We start from the raw sequence: 18,270 nt of genomic DNA on the forward strand, positions 1-18,270 counted from the left end.
GAGTTAGGGCAACAAGACCCAGATTCCGTAAGCAAAAGCCCATTCTTTTACCCGTCGAAAATTTAGATGAAATACTATTAGTAGACGATCTACTTGTAAATTCAACTACATCTCCATTATCTTATCCTCGAGATGTACAACAATTTTATAACCGAATCAAGCATATTGGAACAATTCACGGCATTTTTGCAAAGGTAATGTTTGGTCGCCTACTAAAATCTATGCATGCATTACCGTCGTTTTTGAGACAACACGATCTATTAAGGATAAAACCAATAAATAGAAATGTAAAATCGCCATTAGAATTTGTAAAACTAAAGTACAAATTGAAATGGAATTTAAATAGTTTTTGTAGGCAACTGAAAAGTTGGGATTTGGAAGCATGCATACTCCAAACGATAATATATAAATATATGGTTAGAAAAATCAATACATGCCTTTAGTACTCCTAGAAATGTTGACTGCATAAGTTGGGATTCGAAAGCATGCATGGAAATGGTTACCCTCAGTCGGGCGATAAATATTATATCACCCACCTACTTGGCTGGACCCAGCCGACTTTATCAACGTCCTCGTTATCTTCTGCTTTTGTTACAAGTAATCAACAAGTTTCAAATTACATGTATATGCATATATATATATATATATATATATATATATATAGTAGCGGACCAATAACAAATTTTAATTGGGGGCATTGCCATATAAATATATATATACCTAAGAAAAAAAGAAATGTTATGAGAAATTAAACTATATTATAAAAAAATTGTGTATATATAAGAGTTGTTGGTCTGGTGGTTGTGGAAGTACAAAGTGTTTTCCACGTTTAAAGTTCGAATCCTAACAATCATATATTATTAAAAAAAATAAACTATACAAAGACATTTTTTTAACAGTATTGGAGACAAATGTCTCCATTGGTTATAACGTAGGTCCGCCACGGTATATATACACACGTTAAAGAAAGGGGCAGCATTCGCTATAAACATAAAAGTAAGTACCATGTGATCGAACTAATTTTTCATCTCTGTATACAGATATAGTTTCAATTAATTAGAAGCAAATCAAACACTTAATTTCTCAAATTAACAAAACTTATTATCACTCATATTCTTAAAGAAATTGTATTAAGTAGGTGATTGAACTTGAAGATAAGGTTTTGGTTACAGTTTAAGGTTTCTCATAATTTATTCTTTCAGCAATAAATTGTTCTGAGTTTGATGACTCAATAGCATTGGTGTAAAATACTTAAATCAAAACGCGGAGCAAAGGTTTCGTATTTTTCCCATTGTTATCACTGAAACTTGTTGTGGGAATATATTCTTTTGGACCATAATTATTATTTACAATTTAAATCACACACATTGTATTCGTCCCATGGAAACATGCAAAAAAAAACACGGGTTCATAGTTTCAAAAGTTATGAAGCCGTATTATATTAAAAAAAAATTCATTATAAATTATCGTATAGGAAATATAAATTAATAAGCTAAGATCACGAGAAGTATATATACATGTGATGTTGATTTCTAGACAGGTTAAGACATGCAAGATATCAACGATTAGTTGTCTAAATTTGAAGAATTGTTGTTGTTCAAATAACAGAAAAAACGATTATTATAACTAACAGGTTTGGACCGACCGAATCGAATCAATTCAATCAATCGATTATTGCCTTTCTTTTCCTCCATATCTTTGTTTATTTTATGTATATAAGATTTTTTTTTTTTTGCCAACACGATTATATTCTGAATTCACGGGTACAACAGAAAAGTACCATTTAGTTCTTTACTTTACTTTTGTATATCAATTTCTTAATCGTCAAATAATATTTTGTTTTACCAAAAAAAAAAAAAAAAATACTCCCTCCCTTTCACAATATTTGACATTTTAGATAATTTTTTATATTACTAATTATTTGTCATTCTAGGTTTTCTGGTCAAAATTTTAAAATAACTTCCATTTTTATCTTTAACAAAAACTAATAAATTCCGATAGATTATTAATGATAATATCAATTTTTGTGTCATTAGAGTGTATATATGATTTTTTTTTGTTTTCTTAAAAAATGTGAAATAAGTTAAAATGACAAATATTGTGAAACTCAGAGACAGTAATATTTTGTTAGCATCAACCAATGAGAGCGCAGAGGTCGAAAAGCAAAAATACTCTGCATGTGAGGTTTATATGTTTTCGACTAGTCAGACAGAGTCTTTATAAAGCATGAGAATATTTGTACCAAAAATCGATAAAATATTAAATTTTAGGTTTAGAAAATACTTCATCTTTAGATTCCCCGAATTGCACTTCTGTTAAATTATTACGGTTCAATGGAAAAATATCAACGTGAATAAATTATTTTTTTGAAAAAGATATGAGCACACATAGAGAATATCATATTCTTAGAATGTTTAGAAATATTGTCACGATCATATTTTCGTGTATAATTTACTTCATATGGCTCAAAATATTTTTTATTTATGTAAATAAAAATGCTCTTATATATATGTGTGTATGTCAATCATAGCTCGTTATCTTTTAAAAAACTAACTTTCACCCTTTTTAACAAAACATTCAAAAAACTGTAATATTTATACTTAATACAATTTTAATTTATAGTTTTTTCATACAAATTCGGAATTTTATTTGAAAATTAATTGAAATCACACACACACACACAAAAACTACGTTCTTTTTTTTAATTAATAGAAACCGTATTATTGGTTATAATTTTACTCTTAAGGAAAATCAAATTTTAATGGGAAACACTCGTTACAGCATAAAGCAAAGTCACAATAATCAGAAGGTTATGACCTCATTGTTTATGAAAAGACGACGGAATCGTATTTGTTTTATTAATAATTCGTTTTAAAAAAAAACGTGACCTTATTATTATTCGTAACTAAAACTAAAAGATTCCAATAACTGGAAAATGATGACATTCGCTCCATCTGCGCATCTTCCCGTAACCAACATTGAAAGGCGCTTCATTTCACATTTTCCATTATCCTAATATCTTGCATAAAATAAATATAATTTTATTTTAGCTTTTTTTTTTATTCTCTGACAAAATACATTGACGGTACTGTTGAAGTGAACAGTTAGTCCTTACCCAACTACTGGTACATCGAATGTCTTTAAGCGCCACGTGTCAATCTGACATTATTCATGGATTCTCTCTCTCTCCCCCCTTCCGTTTCTTCTTCCCTTTATAAATCTTCCCCTCAACGTCTTCGTTTCCTTCAGAGTCCCCCTTTCTCTCATCTCTAAGTAATCGAAGCAGCCAGGGATCTGAAACAGAAGCGAGTTTCAGATAACTAACATGAAGGCAGGTTTGGTCGTGGACGATGGTTATATATACGGAGAAGCGAAGAACTTGACCGTTCGGAAAACGTCTATGTTCTTCGCCGGAGATGGTTTCACCGTTTACGACTGCAAGGGCTCGTTGGTGTTCCGTGTCGACTCCTACGGCGGTCCCGACACCCGCGACAATGACGAGGTTGTCCTCATGGACGCTCACGGTCGCTGTCTCCTGACCCTCAGAAAAAAGGTACGCAAACTATTCTGGAAAAGGGCTGACGCAAAATCGAATTTTGTCGAAAAGGGCTTTCTGGAAATTGGATTTAGAGTGATGGGCTGAGATTTGTTTCTGTTTTTATTTTATATTTTGAGATTTGTAGATTCAAACTAATTATCGTTCTCAACGGTGAAACAGAGGCCGAGCCTGCGGCGGAGGTGGGAAGGGTACATGGGGGAGAGATCGGACGGTCAGAAACCGATCTTCAGCGTGCGGAGATCGTCGGTGATAGGGAGGTGCGGTGCGACGGTGGAGGTGTACGGAAACGGTCGGTGCGAGGAGTATCTGATCGAAGGCAGTTTCCGTCAAAGGACCTGCACGGTGGTCGAGGCGGATACGCGGCGGAAGATGGCGGAGATTCGCCGGAAAGTGGACTCCTCGACGAACGTAATGCTCGGAAAAGACGTATTCTCCCTCAACGTGAAGCCAGGGTTCGATGGAGCGTTTGCCATGGGACTGGTTTTGGTGCTTGATCAGATCAGCGGTGACGATTTCGTCGAGGTTGGTGAAGAGCAGGTGCACCCAGGTTCCTTTTGATTTATTTTTTTCCCACGTTTTTCTTGGGATGGGAAACAAAAACCGAGTGGAGATAATCATAAAAGGTCTTGTCAACATGAGAGGGAGCGAATGGGACAGTGGACCTACTTGTCTTTAAGACATGTAATTGAATTTGATTCACACAGCTTCTTAATCAAAGATTAAGATATGGACTTTTCCGTGTGTATGTATATATGTATTATCAATCATGGAGATAATGAATCGGAGTTACATGTGAAGTGAAAGGAATAATCAGACATAAAGCAAACATCCGGAGGATGTCCCCTCGCGCTTTCATATACATTTGACATTCGAAACCGACGCAATTGGACGAACCATACGTTCGTTACCGACACGTAAAGTCGCCGCCGCAGTATAAAACAGGCAAAGCCGACATCTTTTTAAGTTAGTAGAGATCAGTTTTGGACCATGGCTTTTGGCCTTTTGCCCACGCGGTTCATTAAATATCAACTCCCATTAAGCTCAACAGCCCAAATATATGTGGCTCTCGCCGGTTACTTATTACAGTTTTAATTGACAATTAAGAAAATTATAGAAAATCAACAGAGACGAAACTACGGCTAAAAATATACGGTCCAAGTCCTACTTTACATCAGCATAATACAAAAGTCAATGATCTTTGTTTAGTCCCTAAAGACACACCCTTCAATTCTAAACAACGGACGGACTGAACGACAGAATACAACGACGGCCATAATGTTAATTTCTACGACTCATATCAGACAAAAGAGACTGTAACGCTGCGGTTTAACAACTTACTGAAGCCGGTGGCTGTGGCTAATCTTGATTCTCTTTCAGGTTAACGTTTGAGTCCTCCCCCTTCAATTCTTTCCCTTTCTCTTCTGCTTCCGCCATTGCAGCTTCTGGTTTCTGAGTTTCATCTGCTTTTGCCTCTACTTCTACTGGAAGGTTTGCTTCCCTTTCGGTCACCATCTGTTCCCCGTTTGCTTCTGCTGTAACACTGCCTGCGCTTTCTTCAGTCTTTTCCTCTGCGGGTTTCTCTTTTTCTCCCTCTGTGGCGTCTTCCGGCTTCTCTTTCGTTTCATCTTTGGCAGATTCTTCGGTTCTTCCCTTGCTCTCCTCAAGTACACCCCTTTCCTTCTCAGCCTCAACATTTTCTGTCTCCATTTCATCCTTTTCACCCTCTTTCTTGTCTGTTTCTGCCTCCTTCTCAGCTTCAGCCTTTTCTACCTCTGCAACCTTTTCACCATCTTTGCTCTCATTCTCAGCATCAGCAGTTTCTACTTGATGTGCACCCTTTTCACCCTCTTTGTTCTCCTTCTCAGTCTCGGCATTTTCTGGCTGTGCATCCTTCTCACCATCTCCATTTGCCTTCTCAGCCACAGCATTTTCGGTTTTAACATCCTTTTCACCCTCCTTGTTCTCCTTCTTTGTGAGAGAAGATCTCCGTTTCTTCTTCAGTGGCTCCTTCTCTAGCATTGGAGTGGTAGATGCCTTTGCTTTCTCACTGATCCTTGCTGATCTCCTCGGGGTCTCGCCTGTTGTCCAGTCAAACTCTGAGATTGCAGGATTCCCCGGATGCGCTTTCAGGTACTGCTCCAACTGCTTGCGTGCGCTGATCTCTTCACCCGTCGGGGCGATGAACACTATCTCATTCTTTCTGGGTGTACCCACCTTCTTCGGGTAAAACTGGACGAAGAGAAAGTAACAGAAAGTGATATACAAATGCCAGAAAGAAGAAAACGAAATGGATTCACTCCAAACACATTAATCGTTCACCCAACTCAGCATGAAACTAAGAGAGTTGCAGAACATTCATGCCTGTTTGAGCGAAGAAACGGGTCTGGCTCAGATAACAAAACACGAATTCACCATCTCTAGGAAATGGCACAGAAAGTATTTACTCAAAATTTCTACGTTGAGAAATCAACCACCAACGGTCAGTGGCATTGAACACAGACATAACAAAGGAGCAAAACTTACATCAACCCAACAACTGCTACAGTTTCATTCAGCTTAAGAAGGAATAATTTCATCACAATCCCAATGGAAAGAGAATTGACATCACAAAAGACTGTACGGGAAAATCTCCGAACAAGTACAAAGGCATCAACTTCGATTTTGAAGGACGGAAACCGTCAAACCTCCGGCGAAGCCCTTTCAGAAAAACAATTCCAGTTTTCTTCGGACAGTACTGAACAATCTTCCGACAATTCGGAAAACAGCAGAGCTTATAATATGCAGAAGCAGAGGCAGAGGACTCGTCTCGAGCAATTCCGACGTAATCTATAGGATATCCCCAAAACTTTTAACCACGACAAAGTTTCAGGGCTTAGGCAGAGTCAATTTCACACATTGAGCAGAAACCCTAACTCCATCATCGAGAAACCCCTAACCTCCAAATTCCTAACAAATTGGGGAATCTCCGCATCAAGACTCTAACATTGAACTAAAATGAAATCCCCAAACCGCACAGAGAACAAATACATCTCAGAATTCCCAAAAATTAAACATAAAACCTAGAAACAAAGAACTACACGAGCAAACAGACCACAACGGCTACTTGTGCTCATACGACGAAAATCATAGTAGAAAAATAAAACTTCACAATAAAATTATCATCAAATAGGATTAAAAAGATAGCCTGAATTTGTGGGGCATACCATTTTCTTCCACGAAGCAGGAGCTGGGAGTTCAACAGACACAAGTTCGTCTTTGTTCTCCATCTCTATCTCAGTCTCTCTTCACCTGGAACAAGAGATTACAAAAAAAAAAAGTAAAATAAAATAAACCCAGAAAATATCTTCCAACAAAACCCTATCTTTGGAGATATTTCCTGTTCTTTCCTTTCTGGTAACGAGTTGCCAAGAACCGTTGAGACGCTAATGGATATGTTTGCTTCTGAAATGCTGTAAAATTGTACTTATTTATTCCGTAATCGTGTTTTTTTTTTATAATGAAAAAAAAAAACTGTCTTTCGGGGACGTCCACGTAATCCACTAGAGTGACCGATAAATTCAGATAGGGAGGTACGTGACACATTATCATTTCAGTGACAGACCTCTTTTAACGCGACACGTGTCCTTCACACCCAGTTTTCGATTTTAGTAGAGGTCCGGAAGGACACGTGGCATGTCCACGGAGCTTCTAACTCTAGCGTGAGATGTGGGCCGTAGGATCAACTGGTTCCCTCGCTCCCCGCGCGTCCGGAAACACGTGTTAGAGTTATTGGGAGAATTAACTAACTTTGGTTGACACGTGAGGTTTTAGCCGAGGAAATAAATAAAACTCTTTATTGCGAAGGAAATACAATGTACTTATTTAATATATGAAAATATGATTGTTATTATATGTGCATGGGAATCGATTCATGGGAAATAAATATATTTATGTGTACATATATATATATATATATATCCGATTATATTTGCAAGGTTTTTACTCGTTCACGATATTCCATGAATATTCAGTTTCTGGCCATTAGATCCCAACTGCAGTTTTCTCGATCATTACCAATTGAAGTCGAAGATGGAGAGTACACAGGAGATGTTACCTTTTCACAGGAAAAAAAAAAGACGCATATATATGTGTGTGTGTGTGTGTTGTGTCTTCACACCGACAGGCCAATCTCGTGTCCTTCGAAAACGTTTCGTTAATGGCTTCAGTCATATAAACCTTCCTGTTCCCAAATGTCCACCAAGAACTCAACCATTTCCTGCCACCATAGAAGAAATTATATATACACACACACACACACCAGATTGCAGCGTATATATATGTCACTCCAATGGCAAGAAAACTTACAGAGAGAGGGAGGGGCTGAGGAAATGGCTTGTTGCTTCCGAGCAAGCTATCGTACGACGGATTCCAACTGCAAATCCAGCATAGTTTAGCCATTGCTGACACAACCAATGCTCTGACAAGATAAGCCAACAAACAACTCACCAACCCATTTTGTCTATGTGCCCCTCTTAGCCATCCTAAATGTAATATAACCAAGTGATGGCGAATATATATATAGCCTATATCTAAGATTTCATCAAGGGTTCAGTCCAGGTTCAACCACATCCAATGCAAACAGTTTATCAGCCACCAGGGATTTACATGACCTATCTATGTTATCCAGAGATTAGCCAAGATGAAAGATAACAGCTGATGTCATTGATTATACAAGAAAAAGAGTGCATAAGGTCTATATATCATCCTAATGAGTCGAAACATTCATCTCTGTTAACAGTTCCAGACTGGTGGCATTAAGACTTAATTTACAGCTTCAGAGGAGGAATAAGTTGTAACAATGCGACTCACTTCAGTTTAGGTTCTCGATTGTGATTCACTCGGTTATCGTGTCTTTCCTTCCCAACCCAACGCTCCCGGGTTTGATTCCAAAGAAGAAGACCTGCAGTCATCACAAAGATAAGATCTTGCAGTTTCTAGCGATAAGCAACACACCGTTGGATGTTAAAGCCAATGTGGCTACATATCTGAACCATATCCTATTCCAAAGTTTCTGTTTGTACAAACTGACCATGAATCCGTAACACGAAACCGAGTTGAGTCTGCAATAGAAGCCGAGAAAGTACCGTCATTTACGAATTCAGTCGGAAACCTTGAACTTCTGGCTCCGGCTTGAGAATCAAAGTTCTGGTTGGATGCGCTGATTGATGAAATGCTCCCCTGAGATGGAAACGTGCTGTTGTCCATATCAAACGTGCTTGCCGACCAGAAATCTTCCAATAAACTCGGTCTCTTGACTGCTCGGGATGTCGGCTCGTTCAGAGCAGTACTCAAACTGGGATCTTTATAGCATGACACACAGCCACTGCTCTGTTACAAAACCATACTCTGATCAATGATTCAACAGAATGCAGCCCTGTTAGATTATTCCAAAATTAAAAAGAGAATTGGCTGTTTTGAGTTCAGATGAATGCAATATATGCTACAGAGTCAAAAGCAAGAGCTTCTGCAAATCCTAAAATGTGTAGTTTCATAAACACATCACACAGATTTGCTATCTGTATCTTCAAAAGCATATGGCTACATACATCAGGATCCTGTAGCTATCCGCTTAAATGCATAAATAGAGCAAATAACCTTAAAATCCTAAATTTGTTTGCTGAAAGCAAATTTACCCAACAAAAAACTAGGGTTTATCTACCCCGAATCCAAGTATGAGTATCAAAACCGATCTTAAAGAATCTGCAGAGCCATTAACGATTGGCAACAGCCATATGATTCGCTAGAAAAGTCAACTGCAAAACAAAGAGATGAGATCCCACCCCATCGACGAACCCAGAAGCTCCACAGATCAGGAAGCTCCAGATTTTCAGGGGAAACTCGACGATTTGTCAAGAAAGGCCGACAGATAACCCTAGTCAAAGACGAAGAATCAATCAGCAGATAAATATATGTAAAAAAAAAAGCAATTTTTTAATGAAATATTAAGAAAAATAATAGGAAATGAATGGAAGGAGTAGAAAGGGGGGATCTTTCAATTACGATTCAACCAAATTGGTTCATTGTTCAATTGGGTATCGAGAAAATCATCTTTTTCTTATTATTGAAGAATCCGAGGCCACAACCCCTCTGATCATACAAAGTTTCAGGAACCAGAGAAGGTTTGGCCTCTACCTTTTTTTTTTTATTTCCTGTTTTTTTTTTTCTGCTCTTCGTTCCCCGCAGCCGTTATACGGATGCCGTGTCCCTGAGGATATTTTCGTAAATTGTATGTTAGTTAATAATCTTAAACAATTTTTTTTTTTATTAGGCGCATTTATCCCATAACATGCATGGATTGATTTGGACCATTCTACTGATAATGTGGACAGCGAATGCACCCACTTTATTAATTTATGGGCAAACCTAACATTTTGTATTTTGGGCCAATATACTTTATATTTTTCACTTTAAATAATTCATGGGTTGAGCAACCTATTCTCACAATTGTGTATATATAATATGGGCTTAGACCAGACTGTGGGCCGACCCAGCTCCACTTGAAACTGATGTGGGCCTCCATCTTTTCCTGTTTTGGTATTTATAATATTTCTATTTTACCCTGAAAATATATCCAATATTCCTCCTTATTCTCTAGGTTTATTATGCACCGCTAACAATGGAGTTAAAGACAGGTAGAAAAACTCAACCCTTTAGCAGTTTTGCATGAATGTTTTTTTTATAATCTAGGAGTTTTTAGAATATTTAAACCAACTACATCTTCTAAAACCGCGAATCCCATATAGATGTTCTCTCCAAATGAATTCGGATTAACTCGAATCTGAATTAATAATAAATTTTTTTCTATATTTACCAATTGAATCATTTAATCTTAGATATTTTACATCAATGTTAACTTACAAAACATATAATTTTTTCATTAGACCTACAATAAAAATTTGATACATTTTTATTTTTTACATTAGAGTGAACAGTTGAAAACCAGATCTTCTTAGGAAAATATTCTGTAAGGTATAATCTCTCTATATCCATTCAACTATTGGTGATCAAACTCATTTTGGGTTTAAATGGATGCAGTTTTTATTTTCAGTTGTTTACTTTAGTTTTAAGTCTTTTGGTTTTTAGTTTTTGTAGTTTTTACAGTTTTTATAAAATTTGATTAGTAAAAATAATATCTTAATTTCTTATTTTTAGATTTTATATTTAAAATTTACCAAAAATGGTTTTTAGTATTAATAATGAGTATTTTATGTTTAGAATAATTTATATAATTATTTTTTTAATAAAAAATAAAAAAATACTAACAAATTAAATTTACATGAAAAACCTACCCAAAAAATGGTTTTTACTTTATTTTTAGTTTATCGGGGTTTTTTAGATAACAAAAATGGGAAAAAAAGTTTATAGAGTCAAAAACTTTATCCAGTCAAGAAGGCCATCATCATCTCTCTGATTGAAATATCATTAATTCTCTAGAGATTTCTAATGTTGTCTGTTTTACCAAATTCAAGCCAGAGTTTAAATTCGGATGGACTCTTTACTCTAAAAAACATGCAATCAGTGGGGCATGTGGGGTTCAGTACGAAACAGAAGACAAAGCAATCCACCTAACAGGGACAACCCACAAGTTGCAGAGCACCAAACACAGAGACCCACGTTCTTGTTTTTTTTTTTTAATAAAAAAAAGGATCATGTTCTGTCTCTCATGTTCTTGCACTGTTTTTTCCTATCTTTCTTCTGTGTCTGATGGTGAAAACCAATCGAAAATGATGACTCGTGTGAAAATCTGAGGCAAAGATTCCTTCTTTCAACTTGCTGTGACTGCTACTGGCCCGTTTTTCATCGGATCTGTTTCTATGTGACAAAGGAAAAAGCCTCCTTGACACTTGGGCAGATTTGAGACCGTTGTTCTTCATTTTTGATGCCCCACCTCCTGTTTGGTACACTACTATATCATATTTTTTTCTGTGCTCTGGAAAAGATAAGGGCAAAGAAATTTCTTTTGATTTTGCTCAAAGCTAGTGCTTTGCTTCTGTCTGTCATCAAGGAGATTTGCTTGCTGATGCTTGAGAGATACGTTCTCAGGTTCGTCCTGCAAGGAAAAGGAAAGGGGAAAGTGCACAAAGCGAGTTGAAGCCACGGATTTAAAGACAGACAGACAAAGACCTTCATGAAAGAATATGTTGATGGTCTGTGGCTTGAAAGTTGCAAACTTTGATGTATTCTGTGGTGGGCTTCGCCTCAAGATCCGAATTTCGTGTCTGGTTTTCTAAGGAAGCGGAAACAGTCTGAATCGGAATTCTGGTTGCTCTCCGGTGTACTTATCTTAATATGTTCGAGAAAAGTTTGTTCATGTCTCTCCAGACTTTCACCAGTCCATCTCATGTCGGATCTTACCGGAATTCATGTAAAACCAGACTGAATCCTGTCCTAGCAATGCCACACTCTTCAATTCTATTGCAGACGGATGAAAGCAATGATCTTCCAAAGCCCAAGAAAGGCTCTGGTCTGAGCGTAGATCCACGAAACATTCTCAACAGTCTTCCTGCAGATTCTTTGATCAGGCAAGCCAACACAGTGGGCATAATCGGAGGCGTCTCATCCAATTCTACTCTCAGCTTTCTGAAGAAACTCGTGGAGTGGAGCTCGAAAGACGGGAAAAGCCCCTTGCCGTATGTGCTCTGTTCGGATCCAATGCTGAACAACGAGCTTCTCTCTTACGAGAAGTGCTCGTTTCCATCTCTGTACCACAGAACAGAGACTGCACCTCCAGATCCAAACCTGATAGTGGAGAATCTCAGGAACAAGAGGAGATTTCTTGAGAAATCCGGAGCTAAACTGATATTGATGCCTTGTCATATTGCACACAAGTGGTATGAAGAGGTTTCTGAGGATAGTTCGGTTCCTCTGCTCCACATGGGTGAGTGCGTGGCTGAAGAGCTCAAGCAGGCAAAGATGAAGCCTTTAGAAGCTGGAAGCCCTCTGCGAATAGGCGTGCTCGCTTCAAACGCAACATTGTCTGCAGGGTTCTACCAGGAGAAACTCCAGAGCAAGGTTAGTACTCTGTCTTTAATGTCATGAAAAAGCTCATCTTGAGGTTCCACTGTTCTGTCGGATTTACCGGTGGAACACCTTAGCATCTGGGTGTCTGAGGGGTGATTGGCTATTAGGCAAAACCCGCATCAGAATTCCAAACATGAAACGAGAAACTGATCTGGGTTGCTCCAACAGAAAGTGGGCATTAAGGATCTAGTGCTGCAATCTCGGAAAGATAATCAAATTCTGGAGCCTTTGGGTGAGTGACTTGACTGAATTGTGTGTGGGAATGAGCAGGGGATGGAGGCGGTGCTTCCGGACAAGGCGACGATGGAGCACACGGTGAATCCGGCCATTGATGCGATGAGCCGAAAAGACATTGTAGGAGCTCGGAACCTGCTAAGAATAGCGTTGCAGGTGCTGCTGGTTCGGGCGGTGAACACAGTCATCTTCGCCTCCGACGACATGAGAGACCTCTTCCCCAGGGACGATCCTCTCCTCAAGAAATGCGTCGATCCCATGGACGCTTTGGCCAGATTCGCCGTCAAATGGGCCGCCGCCGCCGCCGAAGAAGATCCCTGAGCACCACTACCCTCGTCGAAAGAAAAAAACTGCCGACATTTCGTGTTGTCGATGAATCGAACCGATTCTGTGTGACGTTTCCGCGATTGGGAAACGGGCTCGTGTGATAGCAATTGGAAGTTGGGCCTTAGGCCCATTAAATATAGCAATTGGGCTTTTGGTGGTTTAGATGTAGATAAATGTTAGGCTGTGCGCGTGGGTTTATTTTTTATTCAGTTTTGGATAAAAATAAAAAATAATACTTATTTTGTAAAAAGAATAGTGTTCATTCGGCCAAAGGCTGACAAGTCAACCAACTGAGACGTTTCTGCTTATAATCTGTGAAGCAAGCTGCAAAGATCTAAAAATTTAAACAAAAAAAAAAACTCAGGCTTTCGAGTATCCGAAGCCAAAAAATGTACCAGAAACCGTTCCAAAAATCTTTTTTTTTTTTATTCCAGTAAGATGAGTCTTGAATCCGAAGATGACCGGGTCAGTGATGGTGGTTGTCATCCCCATGCCCATCAGGGGGTCCCCCAGGGCCGACCACTCGAAGCTATCAGCATGTTTTGGTAAGGAATTGCAGATTATAAACATATCTACGGGTGGCTGTATGGATATATATATATAATATATATGCATATCAGAGTAATGTTATTTTCTGCTTACCTCAAAGTACTGCGAACACACAGGGCATTCAAAGGGCTTGCCTTTCTCAAGCCAAAACCAGACGACGTCATGTTCATCCTCTGACAGTTCACAACAGTAAAGGACCCATGATCTAATCCGATATCATCATTTCCATAGGCGAGAACTGCGGGTATTGATGGAGAAATGAGAAAGGAAAACAGGGTACCCACCTCCTTCACCTCCGGGGCATCCAATTATCCTCTTGTCATAGTAGGACTTGACAACAGCAGGAACTTCCTGCGGTCCAGGAATCAAGTGAGCATACACGACAATCATCAGTCAATGAATGCAATTATATTATTTTCAAGATCATACGACATATCAGTAGAAACATCACAGCTCCACTGGGCAAAGATACATCATACAATAATAAAACAAGTTTGTTTGTGTTTTCCCAGTTTTCAACCGCACTAACCTTTGTTCCGAAAGGGCCGGTGGGGAAGTTGATATCAAGCAGCTCCCTTCCCTGTGAGACAAAAACCAGAATTATAATCAAGTTCCATAATCGAAAGGTTTGAGATTTCAGTTACTTACATATTAGAATCTTCAACCAGTCATGCAAATATATATGTCCATACCATGATTCCACCTCCAATCATTAGATAATCATAATCTCATCAACTCAATACTCTTCTCTCGGAATGGCTTTTCACTATAGTTCATGTAATCAAATCTCATTCAAATTTCAAAATCAACAATTACAAAGAACAATCACCTCCAACTCGGCATCTAGCTCCTCTTTCTCGTGCCCAGTGGCAATAGGCATCACATCTTCAATACGCTTCCTCACAGCAGTATCCGCTGGAGAAAAAGAAAAACCATTGCGTTCAGAAACCGAGACGCAAATTACAAAATTCAATCTCACAATCCAACAAAAGAGTCTATAACACGCATCCATTGATTCCATTAGTCCATCACCGCACAGACCAGCGAAAATCAACGACACTGAAAACAACCATCGGCCTAGATCGAAATCGGGGGTTTACCTGAAGCAGAGCTGGTTTGGCGGACCAGTATCGAAGAAGAAGCGGAAATGGAGGATGCACGAGTCGAGAGAGAAAGGTAAGAGGACTCTGCGACGGCGTGACCGCACAGCGGCGCGGCGCGGGAGCCGGCGGCGGAGGCGAGGAGTTTGATCTGCGGTGGAAGGATTCTCTTCCACATAGCGGTGGCGATTCTCCGGAGATTTAGGGTTTTCGTTGGGATCACACTCAGGTCAAGACCTGTCTAATTTTCTAATCCCCGAGCGCTTGAAAGGGAAACGAACGGAAGAGAGAAGACTGGGTTAATTTCCGGCACGTGCCATATCTATATTGCCTATAGGAATAAATAACCCATGTGAGAGAGGGTTAATTTCGTATAAAAAATAAATTCATTACATCGAGATTTATCGGTCTAAAAAAATATGGGGAAATTGTGCAAAGACATATCTTATTATTAATTATAAAAAATATAGGAACAGAAATTACATTGTTTATAACCGTTGTATATTCAAGTCCATCGCCGTCATCAGAACCCAATTTATATGTATTGGATCAAATCCTAAAAGTAGACTCGAGTTTTTTTTTTTCAACCTCGGAGACTACGGACAGGAACCAGCCTGACGTCATCAATGACCGGACCACAGAGCGAACCGGAGTGGTCGCTCTTGGTATGATAAAACGTGCTGAGAAAAGTGACACGTGTCCTAGCCGAGATGGCCTTGAACATGAGTCGAGCTGGTTTGGACCCTCCTTTGCCACTGGACACGTAATCAACCGAGATCCTCCCCCGGCCGGCGAACGCCTCGACCGCCATCGGACCCTCGCAGGAGTTACCGGCGTCACCGACGGCGAACGTGAGCTTGTAGAACTTGTTGGGCGTAGTCCTCACGATCTGAGCCACCGAACTCTCTTTTCCTCCGACCAGCTCGATGGCTCGATGGCCCTCTGGTACGGCGAAGTGGGCCTTGTCCACGTACTTGACCGCCTTCAACGACTCGACGATCCAACCGGGCAAGGCACTGTTATCGTCCTCGATGAACGGTGGGATCAGGACCCCCCATTTCACATTCGGAAACACGTACGGCCCTTCCTCAAAGTTACCGTTCTTTATCATATTATCTGAAAGTTCAAAGCTTTAACCATTTCAGCACTTCTGTCTGAGGATTTCGATAATGGGACTTGATCAGTGGGTAGATTTCGGAAAAAAGTTAAGTGGGCATGACTTACTTCTCAAGAATCTTGGAGGGGACAAGGCTTTAATGGCGAGCGAGTCGATCAAGGGTCCACAAGCAGGATCCTCCTCTAAACCAGGGTTATGGATTCGGACCTCGATATCGGGTCCACCGGCCTTGAACGCCCAAGCGTACGAGTCCCAGCCGTTGCTGCTGTACATTGTCTGGATCGGTATGATCCCCGACTCATGCGTGACCGATATGTTGAGCCGTTCCTCCTGAGCGCAGGTCCGAGCCGCACTGAACGTGATGGAGTAGAACTGGCCGGTTCTGACAGATATCTTTTGGCGGATGGAGGCCTCATTGCCCAACCTGACCGCAGACGAGCCCTCGGGCACGACGAGAAGCATGTCGCCTTGTGTCTGACCGGCTTTTATGTACTCTACATAACCCGAGATTTCCCACTTCGGTATCGCGGCACGGTCCGTGACCAATACGCCCTTCAGCTGTGACGATTTTGGACCAAGCTCGAAATTGCCATTCGGTAATAGACCTGAATAATATAACGTCAACCGTTTTATATTTATATAGAACTTATAATATAATGCGGAAATTGATAGAAGAAATTGGACTCACCGTCACGGATGGGGACCGAGACAGCGTTCGAGAAGAGAAACGCTAACAATACCAAGGTTTTGTACATTGTGATGTCTTTTCGAAGAATTGGTGGGGGGGAGGACTTGGGTTTTATGAGATTCAGCTTTTAAGAATGACACTTGTTTTGGACAAAACTACGAGAATGCCACTGGAAGCATCCTGGGCTCTGTTGTCAGACCAGACGCCACGTATACACACAGACAGCTCAGAAAACACTTCCTTCACGATTGGGATTCGATTAAATATCTGTTTAGCCTGTCTCCTGATTTAATATCGCAAATAAAACTTTCCATGAATTTTAATTAGCCTATCCCACGGTCGTATTTAATGCGTCTGTAATTTTATATGTGATGTAAATTGAAGCTACTGAAAACACAACCATAAAATCATATTCGGGTAAAAAAAAAAAACGTGTGTCTAATACATTATAATCATTGAATTTACGAGTCCTGATATAATTTGCAATTGTATCATAAACTACTGATGTAAGTAATAAATTTGTCTAGATGTCGAAAACATATTCTCAACAAAGTCAACTCTGATAATATTCGCACTCATTATGTGTTTGTTTTTAAATATGAAATTGAATTTAAATGCGTAAGAAAATGTAAATGTGTAGACGATGCAACGTTCACATGATCTGGGGGATTTGGTTGTTTTCTGGTGCAGGTACGACTGCAACCGACTCTCAATCATATTACAAAAAAAAATATATCGTAATAAAATGTACCAAAGAATGATATAGGATAATGATTAATTGGTATCTGAATATATATGATTCTAATGGGAGTGACAAGACAACATAACACCCAGATGTGCGTTGATATATTGTTATTATTATAAATATGTATGTGTTGGCATAGAGGGAACATTAAGTATTTATTTTAAATTGAATCATGCATGCATGCATGCCCATGTGACTATATTTATATAATTCTACATCCTGATATTAAAATTAAGCTATCCAAGTTTTATAATAAGATCACGTATAACAAAAAAGCACCCTACACTTGTGTTGCATGTAGGGCTGGGCACAAATACCCAAAAATCGGGTATCCGTCGGATACTCGTCTCATGGATACCCGATTTTAGGGTACTCATAATTTTTAAATCCGAATCCAAATCCTGATTTTTTAATACCCGTGAATCCGGATCCAAATCCGGATAATAGAATTTTTAAAACCGGATACCCGCGGGTACCCGCGTATTATGATTATAAATAATTATATCTTATATTTATATAATATTTTTATAAAATACAATTATTTTAGATGAAATAATTTCATATTTTTTTAATATTAATTCAAAAAATTTAAATTTATTATTATTTGTCTCTTATTATCTCTTTTGTCTTATATATTTTATCATAATTCAACAATTTTTATAAATATATCTTCATGTTTTAAAAATTTTATATATGAATATTGTTGTTTTTCTTAAATAAATCCGGATCCGGATATCCGCGAGTACCCGACTATTATTCCGGATACCCGTACCCCGGATACTCGTAAATACCAAATCCCGGATACAAATCTCATAGTTAAATACCCGAGCCTCCCGGATCCGAATCCAAATCTCTCGATTTTCCCGGGTATCCGACCCGTGCCCACCCCTA

The 18,270-nt window shown here is 39.1% G+C and overlaps 6 protein-coding genes across 11 annotated transcripts; 2 read left to right on the forward strand and 4 right to left on the reverse strand.

Moving 5' to 3' along the window:
• The first annotated feature begins 3,236 nt into the window (after positions 1 to 3,236).
• On the forward strand, positions 3,237 to 4,292 carry LOC104813564 (protein LURP-one-related 5-like). Its single transcript, XM_010541201.1, has 2 exons — positions 3,237 to 3,553; positions 3,719 to 4,292. The coding sequence occupies exons 1-2, from the start codon at positions 3,326 to 3,328 to the stop codon at positions 4,115 to 4,117; spliced, it is 627 nt and encodes a 208-aa protein (XP_010539503.1). The 5' UTR covers positions 3,237 to 3,325; the 3' UTR covers positions 4,118 to 4,292.
• A 391-nt stretch (positions 4,293 to 4,683) lies between these two features.
• On the reverse strand, positions 4,684 to 7,019 carry LOC104813565 (methyl-CpG-binding domain-containing protein 10). The gene is made up of 2 exons (XM_010541202.2): positions 6,763 to 7,019; positions 4,684 to 5,788 (listed from the first exon to the last, which is right to left on the reverse strand). Exons 1-2 carry the CDS (start codon positions 6,823 to 6,825, stop codon positions 4,916 to 4,918), a joined length of 936 nt encoding a protein of 311 aa, XP_010539504.1. The 5' UTR covers positions 6,826 to 7,019; the 3' UTR covers positions 4,684 to 4,915.
• Positions 7,020 to 7,579: 560 nt separating this feature from the next.
• Positions 7,580 to 9,756, reverse strand: LOC104813566. Of its 5 annotated transcripts, none has more exons than XM_010541203.1 (6): positions 9,599 to 9,756; positions 9,379 to 9,470; positions 8,683 to 8,921; positions 8,408 to 8,498; positions 7,904 to 8,015; positions 7,580 to 7,814 (listed from the first exon to the last, which is right to left on the reverse strand). In XM_010541203.1, exons 2-6 carry the CDS (start codon positions 9,381 to 9,383, stop codon positions 7,761 to 7,763), a joined length of 501 nt encoding a protein of 166 aa, XP_010539505.1. In that variant the 5' UTR covers positions 9,384 to 9,470; positions 9,599 to 9,756; the 3' UTR covers positions 7,580 to 7,760. The 5 variants fall into 5 exon arrangements, with proteins under 5 accessions (XP_010539505.1, XP_010539507.1, XP_010539508.1 ...); XM_010541205.1 differs by having other exon boundaries at positions 8,683 to 8,926; positions 9,599 to 9,755; XM_010541206.1 differs by having other exon boundaries at positions 8,683 to 8,944; positions 9,599 to 9,755.
• A 1,350-nt stretch (positions 9,757 to 11,106) lies between these two features.
• LOC104813569 (probable amino-acid racemase) lies at positions 11,107 to 13,461 on the forward strand. 2 transcript variants are annotated; one of them, XM_010541210.1, is made up of 3 exons: positions 11,107 to 11,496; positions 11,642 to 12,610; positions 12,890 to 13,461. In XM_010541210.1, the coding sequence occupies exons 2-3, from the start codon at positions 11,888 to 11,890 to the stop codon at positions 13,172 to 13,174; spliced, it is 1,008 nt and encodes a 335-aa protein (XP_010539512.1). In that variant the 5' UTR covers positions 11,107 to 11,496; positions 11,642 to 11,887; the 3' UTR covers positions 13,175 to 13,461. The 2 variants fall into 2 exon arrangements, with proteins under 2 accessions (XP_010539512.1, XP_010539511.1); XM_010541209.1 differs by having other exon boundaries at positions 11,107 to 12,610.
• LOC104813568 (cytochrome c oxidase subunit 5b-2, mitochondrial) lies at positions 13,400 to 15,132 on the reverse strand. Its single transcript, XM_010541208.2, has 6 exons — positions 14,830 to 15,132; positions 14,559 to 14,644; positions 14,259 to 14,309; positions 14,014 to 14,080; positions 13,823 to 13,902; positions 13,400 to 13,709 (listed from the first exon to the last, which is right to left on the reverse strand). Exons 1-6 carry the CDS (start codon positions 15,005 to 15,007, stop codon positions 13,647 to 13,649), a joined length of 525 nt encoding a protein of 174 aa, XP_010539510.1. The 5' UTR covers positions 15,008 to 15,132; the 3' UTR covers positions 13,400 to 13,646.
• Positions 15,133 to 15,257: 125 nt separating this feature from the next.
• On the reverse strand, positions 15,258 to 16,710 carry LOC104813570. The gene is made up of 3 exons (XM_010541212.1): positions 16,635 to 16,710; positions 16,054 to 16,551; positions 15,258 to 15,945 (listed from the first exon to the last, which is right to left on the reverse strand). The coding sequence occupies exons 1-3, from the start codon at positions 16,699 to 16,701 to the stop codon at positions 15,413 to 15,415; spliced, it is 1,098 nt and encodes a 365-aa protein (XP_010539514.1). The 5' UTR covers positions 16,702 to 16,710; the 3' UTR covers positions 15,258 to 15,412.
• Positions 16,711 to 18,270: the final 1,560 nt, after the last annotated feature.

Source organism: Tarenaya hassleriana, unplaced genomic scaffold, assembly GCF_000463585.1.
Source record: "Tarenaya hassleriana unplaced genomic scaffold, ASM46358v1 Cleome20, whole genome shotgun sequence".
NCBI classification, from domain to species: Eukaryota; Viridiplantae; Streptophyta; class Magnoliopsida; order Brassicales; family Cleomaceae; genus Tarenaya; species Tarenaya hassleriana.

What these genes read in the sequence shown, in the direction of transcription:
- LOC104813570 (XM_010541212.1), bottom strand. Translation starts at nt 16,701, where the DNA reads ATGTACAAAACCTTGGTATTGTTAGCGTTTCTCTTCTCGAACGCTGTC. An exon ending in CTCGGTCCCCATCCGTGACG is followed by an intron (nt 16,552 to 16,634) that starts GTGAGTCCAATT and finishes TATATTATTCAG; the next exon opens with GTCTATTACCGAATGGCAAT. An exon ending in CCCTCCAAGATTCTTGAGAA is followed by an intron (nt 15,946 to 16,053) that starts GTAAGTCATGCC and finishes TTGAACTTTCAG; the next exon opens with ATAATATGATAAAGAACGGT.
- LOC104813569 (XM_010541209.1), top strand. Translation starts at nt 11,888, where the DNA reads ATGTTCGAGAAAAGTTTGTTCATGTCTCTCCAGACTTTCACCAGTCCA. An exon ending in AGGAGAAACTCCAGAGCAAG is followed by an intron (nt 12,611 to 12,889) that starts GTTAGTACTCTG and finishes GGGAATGAGCAG; the next exon opens with GGGATGGAGGCGGTGCTTCC.
- LOC104813566 (XM_010541203.1), bottom strand. An exon ending in GACTGAATTCGTAAATGACG is followed by an intron (nt 8,499 to 8,682) that starts GTACTTTCTCGG and finishes TGATGACTGCAG; the next exon opens with GTCTTCTTCTTTGGAATCAA. An exon ending in CTCAGCCCCTCCCTCTCTCT is followed by an intron (nt 7,815 to 7,903) that starts GTAAGTTTTCTT and finishes CTATGGTGGCAG; the next exon opens with GAAATGGTTGAGTTCTTGGT.
- LOC104813565 (XM_010541202.2), bottom strand. Translation starts at nt 6,825, where the DNA reads ATGGAGAACAAAGACGAACTTGTGTCTGTTGAACTCCCAGCTCCTGCT. An exon ending in CTGCTTCGTGGAAGAAAATG is followed by an intron (nt 5,789 to 6,762) that starts GTATGCCCCACA and finishes CTCTTCGTCCAG; the next exon opens with TTTTACCCGAAGAAGGTGGG.
- LOC104813568 (XM_010541208.2), bottom strand. Translation starts at nt 15,007, where the DNA reads ATGTGGAAGAGAATCCTTCCACCGCAGATCAAACTCCTCGCCTCCGCC. An exon ending in CCGGCCCTTTCGGAACAAAG is followed by an intron (nt 14,081 to 14,258) that starts GTTAGTGCGGTT and finishes CCTGGACCGCAG; the next exon opens with GAAGTTCCTGCTGTTGTCAA. An exon ending in TGTGTTCGCAGTACTTTGAG is followed by an intron (nt 13,710 to 13,822) that starts GTAAGCAGAAAA and finishes ACATGCTGATAG; the next exon opens with CTTCGAGTGGTCGGCCCTGG.
- LOC104813564 (XM_010541201.1), top strand. Translation starts at nt 3,326, where the DNA reads ATGAAGGCAGGTTTGGTCGTGGACGATGGTTATATATACGGAGAAGCG. An exon ending in TCCTGACCCTCAGAAAAAAG is followed by an intron (nt 3,554 to 3,718) that starts GTACGCAAACTA and finishes ACGGTGAAACAG; the next exon opens with AGGCCGAGCCTGCGGCGGAG.